At 41.3% G+C, this 17,456-nt stretch overlaps 1 protein-coding gene across 6 annotated transcripts in view; it reads right to left on the reverse strand.

Annotated features, from left to right (window-relative positions):
- The window catches only part of CLTRN (collectrin, amino acid transport regulator), a 128,708-nt gene that overhangs the window by 22,705 nt on the left and 88,547 nt on the right, over positions 1 to 17,456 (reverse strand). Inside the window, exons 1-3 of one of the 6 annotated variants that reach the window (XM_031671197.2) lie at positions 17,321 to 17,453; positions 11,325 to 11,499; positions 4,266 to 4,351 (exon numbers count right to left, since the gene is read on the reverse strand). In XM_031671197.2, the coding sequence (XP_031527057.1) occupies positions 4,266 to 4,351; positions 11,325 to 11,499; positions 17,321 to 17,421 (362 nt within the window). In that variant the 5' untranslated portion in view covers positions 17,422 to 17,453. Of the gene's footprint in view, positions 1 to 4,265; positions 4,352 to 5,834; positions 5,918 to 8,789; positions 8,849 to 9,168; positions 9,227 to 11,324; positions 11,500 to 16,027; positions 16,071 to 16,455; positions 16,843 to 17,320; positions 17,454 to 17,456 lie in introns of those variants that run through there. The other 5 variants (XM_072956756.1, XM_072956758.1, XM_031671201.2 and 2 more) reach the window with 5 other exon arrangements.

Genomic DNA, 17,456 nt, shown 5'->3' on the forward strand with positions numbered 1-17,456 from the left:
AAAACAAACTTCTTCCGTGTATCACAGGGAACTATATTCAGTATCTCATAATAATCTTTAATGGAAAAATATGAAAACGAATGTATGTATATATGCTCATGGCTGGGACATTGTGCTGTACACCAGAAACTGACACATTGTAACTGACTGTACTTCAATTTAAAAAAAAAGGCAATGGATCAATAATAGTTCTTACTGGCTTCATTGATAATATATCACAAATACAAATGTACTTTGAAGATAAGAAAGCTGTATTAAACTGTAAGATACTGGCATCCATCAGCATAATGCTGGTCTTAATAATTATGTCAAATTTTTAAAAATTAGTTATGTTATGTATTCAAATGTGTTGAGTATTTATCAGGGTATCTCCCATTCTACTGGTGTCTTAAGAAGCACCATTTCCATCATTTCTCCACGATTCATGTTAGCAAAAAAGGTGCATAGTCTTAGCTGCTCAGGGTTTTCCTCAATAGAAGAATACTAGTATCCGTCCTACATGATGACTCGGTCAAGAAGAGTCACGTCTAAGATTTTAAGCAAACAAAAGAGTAAACTTGTCCTCTACAAACATCACCTGTAGAAATGTAATCACAGAGATGTGTTTACATTTTGTTCAGATGTAGGCAGCTGAACTAGTAACGGGTAAGCCCACTTCCTACAGTAGCAAGGGTGTGAGGAAGGGGCCAGGGACAAGCACACCCTGCTTCTGGAGACAGCTGCAAGGCAAAGGCTGAGAAGAAGATGGAGACACCCTTGTGTGCTGCAGCTTTCTCCTTGTTTGGATGATGCTTTGAGAAATGAACTGATGTCTTGGCTACCACAAGAGTAAGAAACCGAGGTCCAACAAGAGGTAAAACCCAGGCAGCGGGGAGCTACTCCTACCATGGCCGTTCCCGCCACGGTCACCGGGAGAATACCCACCCAGGGGACTAAGCTGCGACAAGAAGGAGAAATGGGTGGAAGGACACTGTCTTCTTGTGTCCACCGTACCCCACAGACAGGCCCCTGGTTTCCGAGCCGAGATGTTAAGCATGCTTCATTCACTCACAAATGTTTACTAAGAACTAACAATGATTAGCCAATATGGCCAGGGATGGGTAGGAAAAGAGCCCTGCTGCGAGGGCTTTTAGATTCCATGGCCCTGCCCATAAGTGCCAGGTCTAGAAGTTTAGTGCTGTTAAGACCCCTGAAGATCAAGGTCACAGCCTCTGAGCTCACCAGAAGATTGAAGCCCAAATGGAAGCAAAAACTCCCGAGATGCCAGCATCTGCCCTCAGGCCTCCATGCCTCGTCTGAGAATAGACCCAGGACAGTGGGGAGGGCAAAGGGCTTCTGGGTTTCACGTGGCTTGTCCACAGTCTTTGTCAGGAGGGGCTCTGATCCCTGCCTTGAGTAGGACTTCACAGTCTTCAAGCTTAGAACAGCCTTTTAAATTTTTATCAGCTGAGCGTCACCTGGGAGACTATCAAACACTCTGTCCATCTGCAACACAAGAATCTCCGGGCCCTGGGGCTTCAGGGCACGGCTCAAGTCCGACCTGCACTGTGAGCCCCTGTGTTCCTGAAGTGTGGCCCTTGTGCGCCCTCAGTAAGGGATTGTGAGAAGAATGGATGGATGAATGAATTAACAAAATGGAGTAATGAACTCCATTGATTTTACTCACTGTTTCTACATTATTCCAAAGGAGTCAAACTGACAAAGTAAATTGGGCCAGCGCTGCAATAATAGAAAAGAGAGGAAGGAAAGGAGGGAGACGACTTCCCTAAAACTTTGTTTCCCAATCAGAAATACTCAGACAATGTAACAACACAGAAGAGTCTCCAGTATAAGAAGACGTCTGAATATAGTGTAGCTAGGGGTAGCCAAGCAAAGGTGTACATGTAAGGAAAGTTGGTGCTACAGGAAGTTACACGAAGACGGACTGTACAGATTTCAGTAGTTAATTTACTTAGCGCCCAAAAGATGCAAATTCCTCCCATTTATAGATTATGCACAACTAGCATGACTTCTTCCATGGTCTTTCTTCCAAATGTGACCTCACTGAAAGCCACTAAGATCTGCACAAAATGGGAAATTTATCAGCCACCAACACTTATTGAACCAACCACGTCTTTTGAAAGAATGTGTTGATGTAAGAAAGAAACTAAAATGCCTAAATTTTAAAAGTTCTCTTCATAAGAAAAAAGAATCTGTTACAATGTATGGTGAAGGATGTTAACTAGAACTACTGTGGTGATCATTTCACAGTATATAACAATAGCAAATCATTTTGTTGTTCTCCTGAAACTAATATAATGTGGTATGTCAATTTTGCCTCAGTGGAAATAAATAAACTGAAATGCCATTAGCACGACTTGAAGAGAAATCCTATATTTTCAAGATTTGTAAATATAGATGGGTCTGTTGGAATTCTTTGAATTCACTTGAATAATAATTTTGTCTGACTACTTTACAAAAAGACAATATTTATGCACATACAAATCGCTTCTGTCAGCAAATCGGTAAAAAGGCAAAAATGTCCACTTCCTTTCCTCGAGTGTGGGGAACCCTGGTCTGAAGGTAATTCTCTCAGAACTGGCTCCCGGGCCGTTTCCCGTTTCCCATCCCTGGCGCCAGATAGGGCCAACTGCCTCCCAGGGGAGGGAAGAATCAGGCTCTTGTTTCTGGAAATCAAAGGACTAAATAGGGGCCGGGCTGCTCTTTTACAAGCACAAGACCGTTAATCCCCTTACCATGGATACAACAGCGTGTTGTTCCTTCTCAGATCACAAGACTTATCCCTGAATATTTAGAGGAAGAAACCCATTCCATGCCCCCCACCATTTAACTCAGAAACACAACACTGTGCCTGGGTCAGACTTCTATCCCCCCAGCTGAATATGGTAAATTATCCCCAAAAGCCAATATTTGAGTAAACTAGGCAGGTAAAATCTCAGCTTAATGGGAAAAACAGACTGAAGTTTAAACTTAATCATATTTCCCAAGATACTACTTTCAACATTTAAAAAGTCATCTGTAGTGACCCAGGAAGAGTTGAACTGAGGCAGGTATCACCAGACACTGTGGTAACATGAAGCTATTTAACACCTTATGATGTGGCACCTACAACCTAAGCAGTCGGCAGCTGCAGACAGCACGCAGGGCCAGGCAGATGTGTGAGCCTGCCCACACAGGCCCTGACCGTGCGCTTAGTGTGGGGAGCAGCATGGAAACAGGCCTGCTGTCGGAGGGCAGGCCGGCTCCTCAGAGAAAGGGAACCAGTTTCTCCTTCCTGCTCACCTATCAGATCCATCATTTTGCCTCCAGAGAGGAAGAGTGATGGTGGGGAGTAGAGAGAAAGCAGGAGCGTTACCCTAATCATGAATACAGATGGAAGGAAACATCCCAAATAGGGAAGGTTCCTCTGAAGGAACATATAAAAGTGTCTAACTATTCAAAATTGTCCTAAAGCTTTTAAGAAAATAAATGCAGTGCTATGATAGGTACCAACAGTGGCACAAACTCATACGTATTTAAGTTATTTTCAAAATGAGTGCTATGGACTTATTTATTCCCTTCCCACCCAAGTTCATCTGTTGAAGCTCTAACCCCACATCTGACTGTATTTGGACACAGGGCCTGTAAGAGATAATTACAGTTAAATGAGGTCATTGTGGTGAAGCCCTGACAGATAGATTAGTGCCCTCATACGAAGAGAGACCATAATGCTCATTCTCCCCAGCCGCCTCTCCCTCAACAAAGAGATCACGTGAGCACACAACAACTTGGTGGCACCTGCAACCTGAAAGAAGAGGCTTCAGAATGAAACCTACCTTGCCAGCATCTTGATCTTCAACTTCCCGGCCTCCAGAACTGCCTCCAGAAACAAATTTCTGTTGTTTAAGCCCTCTAGTCTGTGGTATTTTGTTATGGCAGCCCGAGCAGACCAATACAATGAGAAAAGAATTCTTCTCTTTCTATCTTATCTATGTATCTATGTATAAGAGGAATTTGTGTAAAATAGAAATGTAGAAAGCTCATGACATGTAAATACACATTTTTTATATTTATCTTCATAGTGCCTATTGAACGAAGAGCACTGTTACAGAAGATGATATAAACCATAAGGTGAACATTATAAAAAATTTTTTAAATGTTAAATTCGAATGTTGATCCCTTAAAAATGAGATTGATAAATTATTTTCAAGATTAAGCTTTGACTTAATGTACTGCCTCAAATAATACTGCCAATAATCAATTAAGACTTTCCACTGTTTACTTACTCAGTTGTTTCTCTGTTAGGAACTTTTCTCATGGAGAAAGCCACCATTGCTTTGAAGAGGTATTCTTCATTTGTATCCCAGGCATACTGAAAGAGAAGTAAAACTGAGAATGTAATGTCAAAAGGCACAGGGTAAAAAATGATCCACTGGACTCTAATTGTGGCCACAGTGGTGTTGGGGTGTGTGTGTGTGTGTGTGTATCTGTCTATCTGTCTCTCTCATCCTTCTTATATACTAATGACTGGAGACCATGGTAAATCATGTCACCATAATGTTCAGGATAGACTTTCCTGGGTATTCTATTGTTTCAAGAGAAGTGTGTTTCCCACTGCATTATCTTCTTCAAAACTTGCAGTATTACTAGCCAGTCAACAAATAGGGCATTTGGACATCTCATCCTGGACATCCTCAGTGGTCGGTTCCCTTCCTTTCTGTCTCTCATCCCTCATAAACTGACTCCCCATCTCAGCTCCCTTTCCTTTATTAATATCAGTACAATTTTTCTTTTTATTTTCTTAGCTGAAAGCTTCAGTATATGTGCATGTTATGGGCTGAATTGTACCTCCCCCAAAGAAATGTATATATTAAAGTCCTAACCCCGAGTACCTCAGAATGTAACCATATATGGAGATAGTGTCTTTACAGAGGTGATTAGGTTAAAATGAGACCATTAGAGTGGGCCCTAACCCAGTATGACGGGGGTCCTTGTAAGAAGAGGAAATCTGGACACAGACACGCAGAGAGGGAAGACATGTGCAGACACAGGGAGAAGACGGCCATCTACAGGCCAAGGAGACAGGCCTGGAACACATCCGTCCCTCACAGAACTCAGAAGAAACCAACACTACTGACACCTTGGTCTTGGATTTCTGGCCTCCAGAGCTGACAGAAGAGAAATTTCCATTGTTTAAGCCACCCAGTCTGTGGTACTGTGTTACAGCAGCCCGAGCAAACGGAAGTGGCTGACCCCAGATTTTAGGTGCGTAATCAAGTATAACTGGAGAAAGTCACAAAACGGTGTGCTGGCTTAACTCTAAATTCTTGATGGCCTACTCCCAAATTGTCTGGGATTCCCTTACGATTCTCCATTGGTTTTCTCTCTCTCGTGGTTCAAAACAACTATTTCAAACCTCCTTCAGTCCTTCCCAAACCTCAGTGTTTTCCTTCACATCTCACTCTCATTAGACACTCTTGTTTCAAAATTTAAGGATACATCTCAGAGTCATCCATTTAAACTCCCCCATCCTCCTGACACCAATACAAAACTTCCTCCACAGGCACACATCTTAACCATATCCTCTCCCAAAGGGCCAGATGTGGTATTTCTCTTCCTGTCAATGGCTGATCCACCCACTTCTATTAGGATAGCTTCCATTCAGCCCTTCTCAGGATCTAAACAGTATCAGTTTTCCCCTCTCTTCTGTGTATTCAATGCTGAAGGGAGCCCGCTCATAGACTTTCAACTATGCTCAAGTCTTTCCCATTAAACCAACAGCAAAACCTTTTTTGTGGCTGTGTAGCATTCCTGTGTGTGTGTGTATGTGTGTGTGTGTGTGTGTGTGTGCGCACCATAGCTTTTTTATCCAGTCATCTGTCAATAGATATTTAGGTTGCTTCCATGTCTTGGCTATTATAATAGTGCTGCTCTGAACAATGGGGTGCATATACTTTTTGAATTAGAGTCTTCTTTGCGGTAACATGGATGGACCTGGAGATTATCAGACTAAGTGAAGTAAGTCAGAGAAAGACAAATATCATATGATATCACTTATACGTGAAATCTAAAAAAAAATGACACAAATGAACTTATTTACCAAACAGAAAAAGACTCACAGACATAGAAAACAAACTTATGCTTACCAAAGGTTAAAGGGTGGGGAGGGATAAATTAGGAGTTTGGGATTAGCAGACACAAACTATTACATATAAAACAGATAAACAACAAGGTCCTATTGTATAGCATGGGAAACTATATTCAATAGCTTGTAATAACCTATAATGAAAAAGAATATACGTATGACTGAAATATTATGCTGTACACCAGAAATTGATATAACATTGTAAATCAACTATACTTCAATTTTTAAAAATTAAAAATAAATAAACAAAAAACCCCTCAGCAAAACCAAATCACTTTACTCACTCCTCCTTCCCCTACCTACTTCTCTCTCCTGCCCTTCACAGCCAAAATTCTTAAAGTTGTCCATACTCTGGTCTTTACATGTTCGCTGCCCACTTATTCTTAATCTCCTCCACTATCGGCCTTCCGGTTCCGCCACACCACACAGCGGCTCTCTAAAGTCACAGTGACCTCTGTGGTGCTCAACACAATGAGCATTTTTCAGTCTCATCTTGCTTGGCCTCTCAACAGCATTTGATGCTCTCGAACACTTCCTTCTTCTTAAAGCACTCGCTTCCCTTTGGTGATACAGCTTTCTCCTGGTTTTCCTCCTGCCCCTCTGCCCCCTTTGCAGGTTCACCGTCTTCCACCAGGGATTGAAGTTTTAGAGAATCGCAAAGCTCTATGCTAGACCCTCTCCTCTTGTCACCCTCCACTTTCTCCCTCAACACCATCATCTACTCCAGGCTTTCATTATCACCTTTGTGCCATTGATGCAGGAGTGTCTATCTCAAGCCAGCTCTGTCCTTGCCTATTTGACAATAACACCTCCAACTCAATAAGTCCAAAATTAAAGCCATGGTTTTCTTGTCAGTACCCGGTTCTCTGACTCATAAATAGGCCATCATCCATCCAGTTGCATAATTAGAACAAAAGCTTATCCTTAACCCTTCCTTCTCCTGTCCCTGCCATCCAGTCCCTGCAGCTCTCAAATCCCTTCACTGCTCTCCCTCCACCAACACGCTGTACTCCAAACAGCCACCATCTCTCACCTACCCTCCTCCAATTGCCTCCTAACTGGTTCCTCCTTTCTACTCTAGTCCCCTTATCTGTCTTCCACACTGTGGCCAAAGTGTCTTCCCAACACTAATTCTGTCATGATGTCTCTCCCATAAAACTCCCACTTGCTTTAGAGATAACATCAAAACTCCCCAACACAGCCTGCATACTCTTTGGCCTGAACCCTCCTTCCTCTCTAAGCTCGTCATGCGCCACAGTCCTCCTCATTGCTCCAGTTCCAGACACCTCAGCCTTCCTTCCACCCCTCACTCTCACCAAGCTCCTCCCTGTGACAAGCCTTCACACGTGCTGGCCGTTCACTCTTGTTTTCTTTGATCCCCTGGTTCACTTCTACTCATGCTTTAGACCTCACAGCAAACGCCTGTCACTGAGGCCCCCAATGAGGCCCAAGCTCCTATGTACTTCTTCCTGGAACACTTGGCCGAGATTGCACATTTGCATTTGGTTCAGTAAATGTTTAATGGACAACCAATTCTCCCACTACTATAAGCTCCACAAGGCCAAGGAAGCAGGGATTTTGCTACAGTGCACCCCCACCAACCAGCCTGGTGCCTGCCCTCAGAGGGTCCTGGGATCAACAACCCTCCGTACCGGCAGAGACCGGATTCTGCAGTCAGACTGCCTGGGTTCAAACCTTCCCTCTGCCCCTTGTTGACTTGAGATCTTGAGTAGGTTACTTAAAGTCTTTGCAACTCAGTTTTCTCATCCATGTAATGAGAATGGGCATATCTGTGCCACGTTCCTTAAGGGGCTGTTGTGAGGGCTACACGAGCTAACGTGAGCAAAGGGATCAGAAAGGTCCCAGCTAGAAAGTAAACTAAGTTCTCAATGAAGGCTGCTGGTTATAATGACTATTCCTCATTGAGTGAACAAAATTACACATTAGCGGACTGGCCTGCAAACTCAACACTTCTAAGTTTCTTTAGCATGCTTTTATCCTTTCTAGCCTGAGTCATCTTACTATCGCCTTCTATTGGTGAAAATGCTCACAGACCACACCAAAACTGAAACCAGAATTACACACCATCTTATTAATTCAACAGTCCTTACCGTTCCTATAGCTAGCTGAGCCCCATGAGTGCTTCTTTAACTCCAATTTCATAAGCATATATTTCATGTTGTTACTTTGATATTTGAGAAAAATTGAAGAAACTTCATGTTAGAATTGGAAAATCTTGTGCTATGAAAGATCTCATGTGGGTGAAACATGCCCTCTTTTCAACGATGAGAGATCTGACTGACAAAATTCAAATGACAACAACAGTGAAGAGCAGAGCCCAAGCCAGACCTGAGTGCCTGACTCAGGCCCCTTTGCTCCACTACACTAGGGTGAAACGGTTAGGCTCACAAAATTGTTTTGGGTGAGACAAAACTTCCTATATTTCACAGCATACACTGCAGATTAAATAATTTAGGCAAAATCACTTCATTAGCAATTTCTACTTTACTATAATTTCCTTTTTTGCTTTAAGAAAATCCCAGATATGAGGTCTTGAGAAGTAATCCAGACAAGTTGAAGATAACTCTGCAGAGAGACTCATATCAGAGAAAGCAGTGTTATTAGCAAAGAAAATTTAAAATGAACATGTAGGTTCTTCACTTACTGCTTTATCTCCCAGAGCGGTTCTGATACTAAGTCTCACTTTAAAAGCATTTTCTCCATCTGTCAGAGAGGAAAAAAGAGAGAGTAGTATATGATGATAAAATCTGCCAAAATGGAGCCTGATAATCCTAATATTTAATGCAACTTAAATCAACAGAACCCAGAACTACAATTAAACTGCCCCAAATACTCCTGAAAGTTTAACTTCAGTCATCTTAGGTGGTTGAAATTTCTCTTTCAAACTCATAACACATTCACAGGCTCAACTTTCAAGCCACGACACGGTGGCAGATTTAGAAAAATAAAGAGGCCTTTCAGTCAAAGACTTGTCAATCATTTAGAAAACTGTTAATCTATTTTAAGTTTCAAGGCTTACGTACCTGGCTGACAGAGTTCAGCATGAATAGCAGTCACCAGAAAAAAGAGCAGCCACAACATTCTTTCAAAGTGGAAAACACAAGGCAAACGGAGGGAAAAAAAATCCACCCTCCACTTAAAGCTGCCTTAGCCATTCTGTGACCCGGATTAGAATATCAGACAAACGAGCAAGCCACCACCTAAAAGGTTTAATGATTAACCCCCATCATTTGGGTTAATACTTTGATAGAAGCAGCCCATCTCCTGTCAGTTATTTACAAAGAAAATCTGTTTGGAAAACGGATTAGTTGTCCTTTCCAAACTCTACCTCCAAAGAATATTTTCTCTGCTGACTCAAAAGTCGGAATCCTCCCCCGGCCCCTTCTCCTGCTGTTGTCTGGTTAAATGCACGGTGGAAATTGGCCCTGTCTGGAGGTTCTCCTTGGCATCAACTTTCCATCTTTTCAGGGCTGAAATATCTGGCTTATAGATACGCTATCTTCATTTAGGAAACAAACATCACTCCCTTCTATCTCTGGTGAACAAAGGACACCCTTCCAAGACTGGCCTCCTCTGACTCTCACCTCCCCAGGTAAACATCCAGGAGAGCTTTCAATACTAAGGGAATGGCTCTGGTCAGCCCTAAGGTCTGGTAGTTGTGTAACATCAAAATTAATGCGGTAGAGCAGTGCTGTCCAATGGAACATTCTGTGATGATGGACATGTTCTATACCTGCACTTCTCAACATGTATACAATATGCACGACACGGCAGCCACCAGGCAGAGGTGGCTGCTGAGTACCTGAAATGGGGCTAGTGCTGCCAAGAAAGAGAACTGTTCCTTAATTTAATTTAATGTAAGTAAAAAACAGTGGCTAAACAACTACACTGGTCAGTGCAGCTACAGAGCAGTAATTAGGAGTGACCTACCATGAACTAGTTTCGCTGGATTATTTCTCTAACCCTCAAAACAGCACCTCACAGTTGCTGTGTTACAGTCATCTTACATATGAGGAAACCCAGGATCCAGTGTTTAAGGCACTGCAGACAACAGAAGGATGGAATGGATGCCACTTTACCAGCCTGGATGACTTATACTTGAACACTGTCGCCACCACACTGAACAGTACTGCGTCTTGGGTCATCAGGGGTCAACAGTGAAATTGTAACAAAGCTCAGAGATGCGCTGGGATCAAGGTAACGAGCGGGAAGAACCCTCCCCTAGCGGGCATTCTACAGGTGCCAGTCAGGCCCCGCGGCGGGTCCATGTCAGGGCTTGCCCCTCCACCACGCTGCCTCTTCATGAATTCAGTCCCCAAATTCCACCTTGTGGCCTGAAAACCATGGATGGAAAAATTAAACTGGGTGACCCTGCTGTTAAATAGAAATTTTGGATTTTTAAAGCAACAAGAAGAAAAATCTCGACAACTACACTTCTGCAACACAGCGTATCATTTGAGGGTCAAATCATTTCCCCCTCCTAGTGAGGGTAACAGTCTATCACAGATGACCCATTTCTGTCGGCTAACTCCACTTGAGGAAGCTTTTTCTCATCCCCTTCACCCTGGTTACAAGGGCACAGAGTCAGGAAGAGTCGTACTAGACAGAGAGGCGGCCAAAAGTTAACTCAGTCATTCCAGCAATTTCACTATTAGGTGAAATGGAAATTTCCTAGAAGGAAGAGCTCATGTAACTAACCCCTGAAAGTGAAGTCAGACTAGATGAAGTTATCTTAGGAAATGTTAGACTAGATAAAGGCATCTTGGGGGAAAAAGCCAATAGATAGAGATTATAACAAAGCTGATTATCTGCATCAAGGAACAAAGCCGTGTTAGAGAGAGAGAAATCTGATTCAGCTTTCCTTTGGCCTTAAAACTTCATGAAAGTATCAAATGCTTCTCTTTTGCTTTTACTTAGTCACTTATGTGACTAGGATTGAAGACAGTAAAATAGTGAATTGTAGTTGTAAGCTAAGCATTTGAAAAGAGAAGAAAATCTCTTCTCTTTTGAATTATGGTTTCTCAATGTTTGTTGTATCTTTTTTTAAACAAAAGAAAAAAAGAGCAATAGCAGTTCTGTACAGAAAATACAGAGAGGCAAAAAGAGAAAAGTATAAAAGACCCACAATACCACCAGCAGGGACAACCAATGTTAACATATTTTAATAGTTGAAACACACCTTCCTTAGCCTTGGACCTTCTTGTGTTTCTTGTGTGATGCTGTTGTTTTGTCTCATTGTAGCAGCACTATCAGAACAGGGTGACTTCCCGGGGGCAATCACGTGGGCCCTTGTCTTCTTCCTCGCCCCAATAGGAACGCTGCTTCTCCACAGGATCTGGTGAGTCACTGTAAATCTGATATGTCGTGAGATAAAAGTATCCTTTTATTCCTGGTTTACTGAAAATTCCTTTTAGCAATAATTAAGATGCCTTTTCGGCATCTATTAATCTAATCATAGAGTTTTTACCATTTGGCGTATTACGTTAAAAAATTTCTTTACATTGATCCAACCCTTAGATAAGCTCAGTTCAATGATTTCTAACATGCTTCTGGACTTAGCTGCTGTGTTTTTCTTTTAGTTTTTAAATCTATTTTCATAGAAGACTATCATTTAGGTTCCTTTTCAAGTTTATATATTATTATTATATTACCATCTTGAAAATGGTTTAGAAAGATTTCTAATATTGTCTATGCTTACAAATACTTAATCTTTCTCAGTTAATATGAAAATATCTGTGGCTAAATTTCCTTGGGGTACTTTTCAGCCATAAAAAAGAGTAAAATAATGCCACTGGCAGCAACATAGATGGACCTAGAGATTATCATACTAAGTGAATGAAGTAAATCAGAAAGAGGAACAAGTATCATATGATATTACTTATACGTGGAATCTAAAATATGATACAAATGAGCTTATTTACAAAACAGAAAGAGACTCACAGACATAGAAAAACTTATGGTTACCAAAGGGGAAAGGGAGTGGGGGAAGGATAAATTAGGAGTTTGCGATTAGCAGATATAAACTACTATATATAAAACAGATAAACAACAAGGTCCTGCTGTATAGTACAGGGAACTACATTCAATATCCTGTAATAAATCATACTAGAAAAGAATATGAAAAAGAATACAAATATATGTATAACTGAATCACTTTGCTGTACACCAGAAACTAACACAATATTGTAAATCAACTATGCTCCAATAAAAAAATTTTTAAATAAAAATAAAAAGTTGAGGCTACTGTTGCCATGAGCAATACAAAAAGCACTGAATCTCCAGGCACACGAAAAAAGAAATTGATTTCCCTGTGTTTTTTCATACTCCACAGCACTACTGCAAAGCAGTTGCTTGGCACATAACGACTGATATATTGCCCTGGAGGGTAAATTAAATATGAAATCACGTGAAAAGACAACACGTGAGTAGCTCTTTTCATTCACGCAAGATGCCTTTTAATGTTCATCAGAGCTGTAAACACATGTGGGGGACATGTTTGCTCCATTTACCTGCAATAAAACAAGAGGTAGGGAGGACTAATGTGGCTTTTAAATTTTGACCCTGATTATTCTGTTTCAGTGTCACAAACAGGTTTTAGTAAACCTGTAACACTTTGAATACTGTGAGCTTTCTTTTTTTTTATCTTTAAACATCTTAGCCATCATTACAAGTCTATCTTAATTATCACCTCCTGTGAGAAATCTTTCCTTTCTTTTGTTTTTGTTACAGATTTTTATTTATTATTTTTGGTAGACTGGTCCAATCGACTTTTTATTCTCTCCTTGTCCTTGTTTCCATAGCATTTTGTTCACATTTGTTCATGCATATATTTCCAACATGATTTGCTTTTGGGTCCTACAAATTTTAAGTTCCTGGAGGGCAGGGACTATATTTGGTTTCATTTGCATTCCTCGTGGCCCATAAATATTTGATGTTTTAATCAAACTGAATTGACTTCTTTGAATCACCGCCTGGCATTTTAAGGAGTTCGAGACAGTGGAAATGAAGTATCACGAGGTATGCTGCAATTTTTTTCACATTCCCAGCCAGAGAAAAACAACTCCCAGGATCTCTGGTAAACAAGGAACCTTAGTCTTTGGAAAATTTTTATCTCCACTCCCATACCTTATGCCCTTTTTAAGATGAAGAAAAAAATCTGAAGCTATGATATTCGAAAGGCTCATCACATTTTGTAGGTTAATCAACAGCCATAACCATTATGGACCTTGTCTTTTTTTTTTTTTACAGGGTAACATTTTTCTAGTTCCGAGAAAGTTAATCACTACCATTTGGAAATAGAGATTAATTCAGGCATACTGAGTGAGTGTAATTCTGCCAACCTTATATTCCTAAGGTAAGAATTTAAAGGACAGTTTTGTAAACAGAATGCACGTGTGCCTGTCTGCATATCTCATCTTGTGCATGAAGACCAATACATTAAAGTGGGTCCCAAGTAGAATGTAGTTTGGTGCAGCCACTATGGAAAGCAGTATGGACATTCCTTAAAAAATTAAAAACAGACTTGCCATATGATCCAGCAATCCCACTCCTGGGCAGATATCCAGGGCGAACTCTAATTTGAAAAGATACATTCACCTCAACATTCACAGCAGCACTATTTACGGTAGTCAAGACATGGAAACAACCCAAGTGTCCATCAACAGATGAATGGTTTAAGAAGATGTGGCATATACACATAATGGAATATTATTCATCCATAAAATAGGATGAAATGTTGCCATTTGCAGTTAAAAGGATGGACCTACAGAATATTATACCTGTGAAGTAAGTCAGACAGAGAAACACAAATATACGATATCACTCACATGTGAAATCTGAAAAATAATACAAGTGAATCTATATACAAAACAGAAACAAACTCACAGACACAGAAAACAAACTTATGGTTACCAAAGAGGAAAGGGAGAAGGGAGGGATAAATTAGGAGTATGGGATTAACAGATACAAACTACTATACATAAAATAGGTAAGCAACAAGGATTTACTGAATAAGACAGGGAACTATATTCAATATCTTATAATAACCTATATTGGAAAATAATCTGAATCTATATAGATATAGATATAACTGAATCACTTTGCTATATGCCTGAACCCAACACAATATTGTAAGTCATCTGTACTTCAATTTTTTAATTAATTAACACAAAAATGTTTTTTAAAAAATGAATCCCACATAGTATAAGCAAGACTTTACTGACATTTCTTCCTGGATGTTTAATGCTCTAAATGTTGCTTGAGTGTTGTATTAAGAGTTCTCTCATGGTTCTGGCAAGTCATGATTGGTTTTCTAGGCTAAAATTACTGCAGCCATACTCTATGGAGTAGTATTTTCTAACCTTAATCTTGTATTTGGCTGCCAGTTAGTGTCACCCAGTAATGTTTAACACTGCTGATAGGTACCTCCTTTGCCGATCTTTATAAAGAGGTGGAGGGGACATGTACCTTTTAGGTTAGATGCTCTCGTCTTCATTAACAGAATCTTAAACTACCCTTGTTCTGGTTGATACACAAAGCATACAAAGTAGTCAATATATCAAAGTTTCTGCCCTTAAGTTTTGGCCAGTGACAGTGACTTGACCCTTCTACTGACTGAAATCATCAAAAACTTATAGTGAGAAATGTTTCTGAGGACTGCCTAAAAGACGTGCATGTCAGACCTGTATTACTACAAATCAGGGATGCCAGATAGGTTGCTCCAACTACTCATCCATCCTCCATCCACAACAGACTCTATCAATCTATTACAGAACATTTTCCTCCTGAGCCTGGACTCAGTCACAAAACTTCCCAATTTGGTTATTCAGTCAGTTGATATGTGAGTTGAAATTTACTTGCCATCATGGGGAATGATGATCTAAATGCTGACCTGAATAAAGCTATACCACTGACGGCCTGTGACCTCAAATGAATAGGAGATTTTGGGTGGTTCACAGAATTGATTTAGTGCTCTGTGCTTTGTGATTGTGGCAACGGTTTACGTTGAGGGGATCTTTATGAAATTCTTTATGACATTTGCTTCCTCCTTAGTTCATAGTATCATCATGATCAGGATTTCCCCTTGGGACTAAAAATCAAGAAAAACTGCTTCTCAAAAACAAACATGAACCTGGAAGGCATTATGCTAAGTGAAATGAGTCACACAGAGAAAGACAAATACCGTATGATCTCACTTAACATGTGGAATCTGAAAAACACACAAACAAAACCAAAAAACCGACTCACAGATACTGAGAACAGACTGGTGGTTGTCAGAGGCAGGGGAAGGGGGTGGGGGTGGGTGAAATGGATGAAAGTGGTCAAAAGGCACAAATTTCCAATTATAAAACAAATAAGTCATGGGGATGTAGTATACAGAATGGTGATTACACTTAATACTGTGTTGTATATTTGAAAGTTGCAAAGAGAGTAAATCTTAAAAGATCTCATCACAAGAAAAATAATTTGCAAATATCTGTGATGCTAGGTGTTAACTAGATTTATTGTGGTGATTATTTCACAATATATATAAGTAATGAATCATTATGTTGTACACCTGAAACTAATATAATGTCATATATCAATTACACACCTCAACTTAAAAAACAAAGAGACCTAGTGGTTACCAGTGGGGAGAGGGAAGGCGGAGGGGTAATATTGGGGTGAGGACAAGCGGTACAAACTAATATGTATAAAATAAGCTACAAGGATATACTGTACAACACAGGGAATATAGCCAATATTTTATAACAACTATGGAGTGTAAGCTTTAAAAATATGAATCGCCATATTGCACACTTGTAATTTATATAATATTGTACATCAACTATACTTCAATTTGGAAAATATATATATATTGAAAAGAGAGAGACCAGCACTTACCAAGTGCTTATACCTTGTCCACCTATAATAAGCCCCCTTACCACATCTTCGCTAATTTACTAATCAATTCTTGTCCTATCCAAGCCCAAGTTGAGGAACTTCAGGCTACAAGCTCCTTGCAATTTGTCTTGTGACTGAAACATAGTATTGCACAAGTAAGATTTAAATGAATGAATAACTGTATGGCTGATGGAAAGTGCCCTTCCTCTTCAGCCCTTCCCCATTCAGAGATTACTGGACAGGATTTTTAAAGAAAGTTGGTAATAACCTCTTCACTTTTTTCTTGTGAACCGAGAATTGTAAATAGAGAGAGTAAAGATTAATCTCGGAGTGGTGTTGTCTCCACAGGCCCTAGACAGCAGGAGGGCACTAGGTGCTTAGGAAAAGTCATCCGAAGGAGACATCAGGAAGTAAAGAAGTGTGCTTACTCCATGCAGCTGGCTAGCATTTAAAATCGGATAGGGGGCTGGTATGAACACAGTTCCAGATGGTCCTCAGTTATGTTTTCTATCCGGTTTCTGCTCTTGAGAGTTGCGGCGTTTGATACTCGGAAAGATAATACTTTTAAAATCTAAGGCCATTTTTAGGCTAGTCTCGGAGATCTGTAGGTTCCTTTCACTCTATAAATGCCACGGACTTCTAGCTCTGAGACCTTGGCGATTACTTCCGAAAATTCGCCCGCTACCCCGTGGCTTTCCAGGACTAGACATCGCCAACAGAGGGAAAACAGGAGGCGTGTACTCGGCCAGAGTGGAACCAGAAGTGGGTGGCCTGGGAATCTAGGGAGGGGCCATGACGGATGGAGAAAATGCGCATGTGCGGAGTGTGGCCAATGAGGATCTCAGAAGGGAAGGAACGTGACCCGGGCCTGAGGGGCAGGGTCTGGACACCGTGGGAAGGAGCGCGAGCGCCAGCGCCAGCTGCGTCATAAGGGGCGTGGCTTAGGAGTAGCCCAGAGGCGTGACCTGAAAATGTGGGACTTGGGGCATAAAGGGTGTGGCGTAGCGACTCAAAACGGCATGAAAGAGTCGAGATTTTGCCCTCAGGCAGAGGGCAGAGGAATTACCAGAGTGGAAAGCAGAGATATGGGCACAATGGAGGGGTGTGGGGTCAGCGCAATAAGCGTGGCCCGAAGGGTAAGAGGAATGTGAAAGGATTCGCATCAGTCGCGTGGACTGGGCAGAGCACCGGGGCGTGGCCACCGATGGGGAGACAGGGCCACGGAGAAGCGTACGGGACGCAATGACGTAATAGAAAGGCGGGCCCTGATCTAGGCGCAGCATAAGGACGTACCGTGAACGTGGGGGCGTAACTTTGCCGCTCTTAAGGGCGCGACAATGGTGCAGCTCCAAGGAGGGGTGGGCCCAGGCGGAGGCCAGGGGCGGGGCCAACATAGCGCGTAGGCGCGTGACCGCGGCTGGGGGCCCGG

The sequence above is a fragment of the Vicugna pacos genome, chromosome X (genome assembly GCF_048564905.1).
Source record: "Vicugna pacos chromosome X, VicPac4, whole genome shotgun sequence".
Taxonomy (NCBI): domain Eukaryota; kingdom Metazoa; phylum Chordata; class Mammalia; order Artiodactyla; family Camelidae; genus Vicugna; species Vicugna pacos.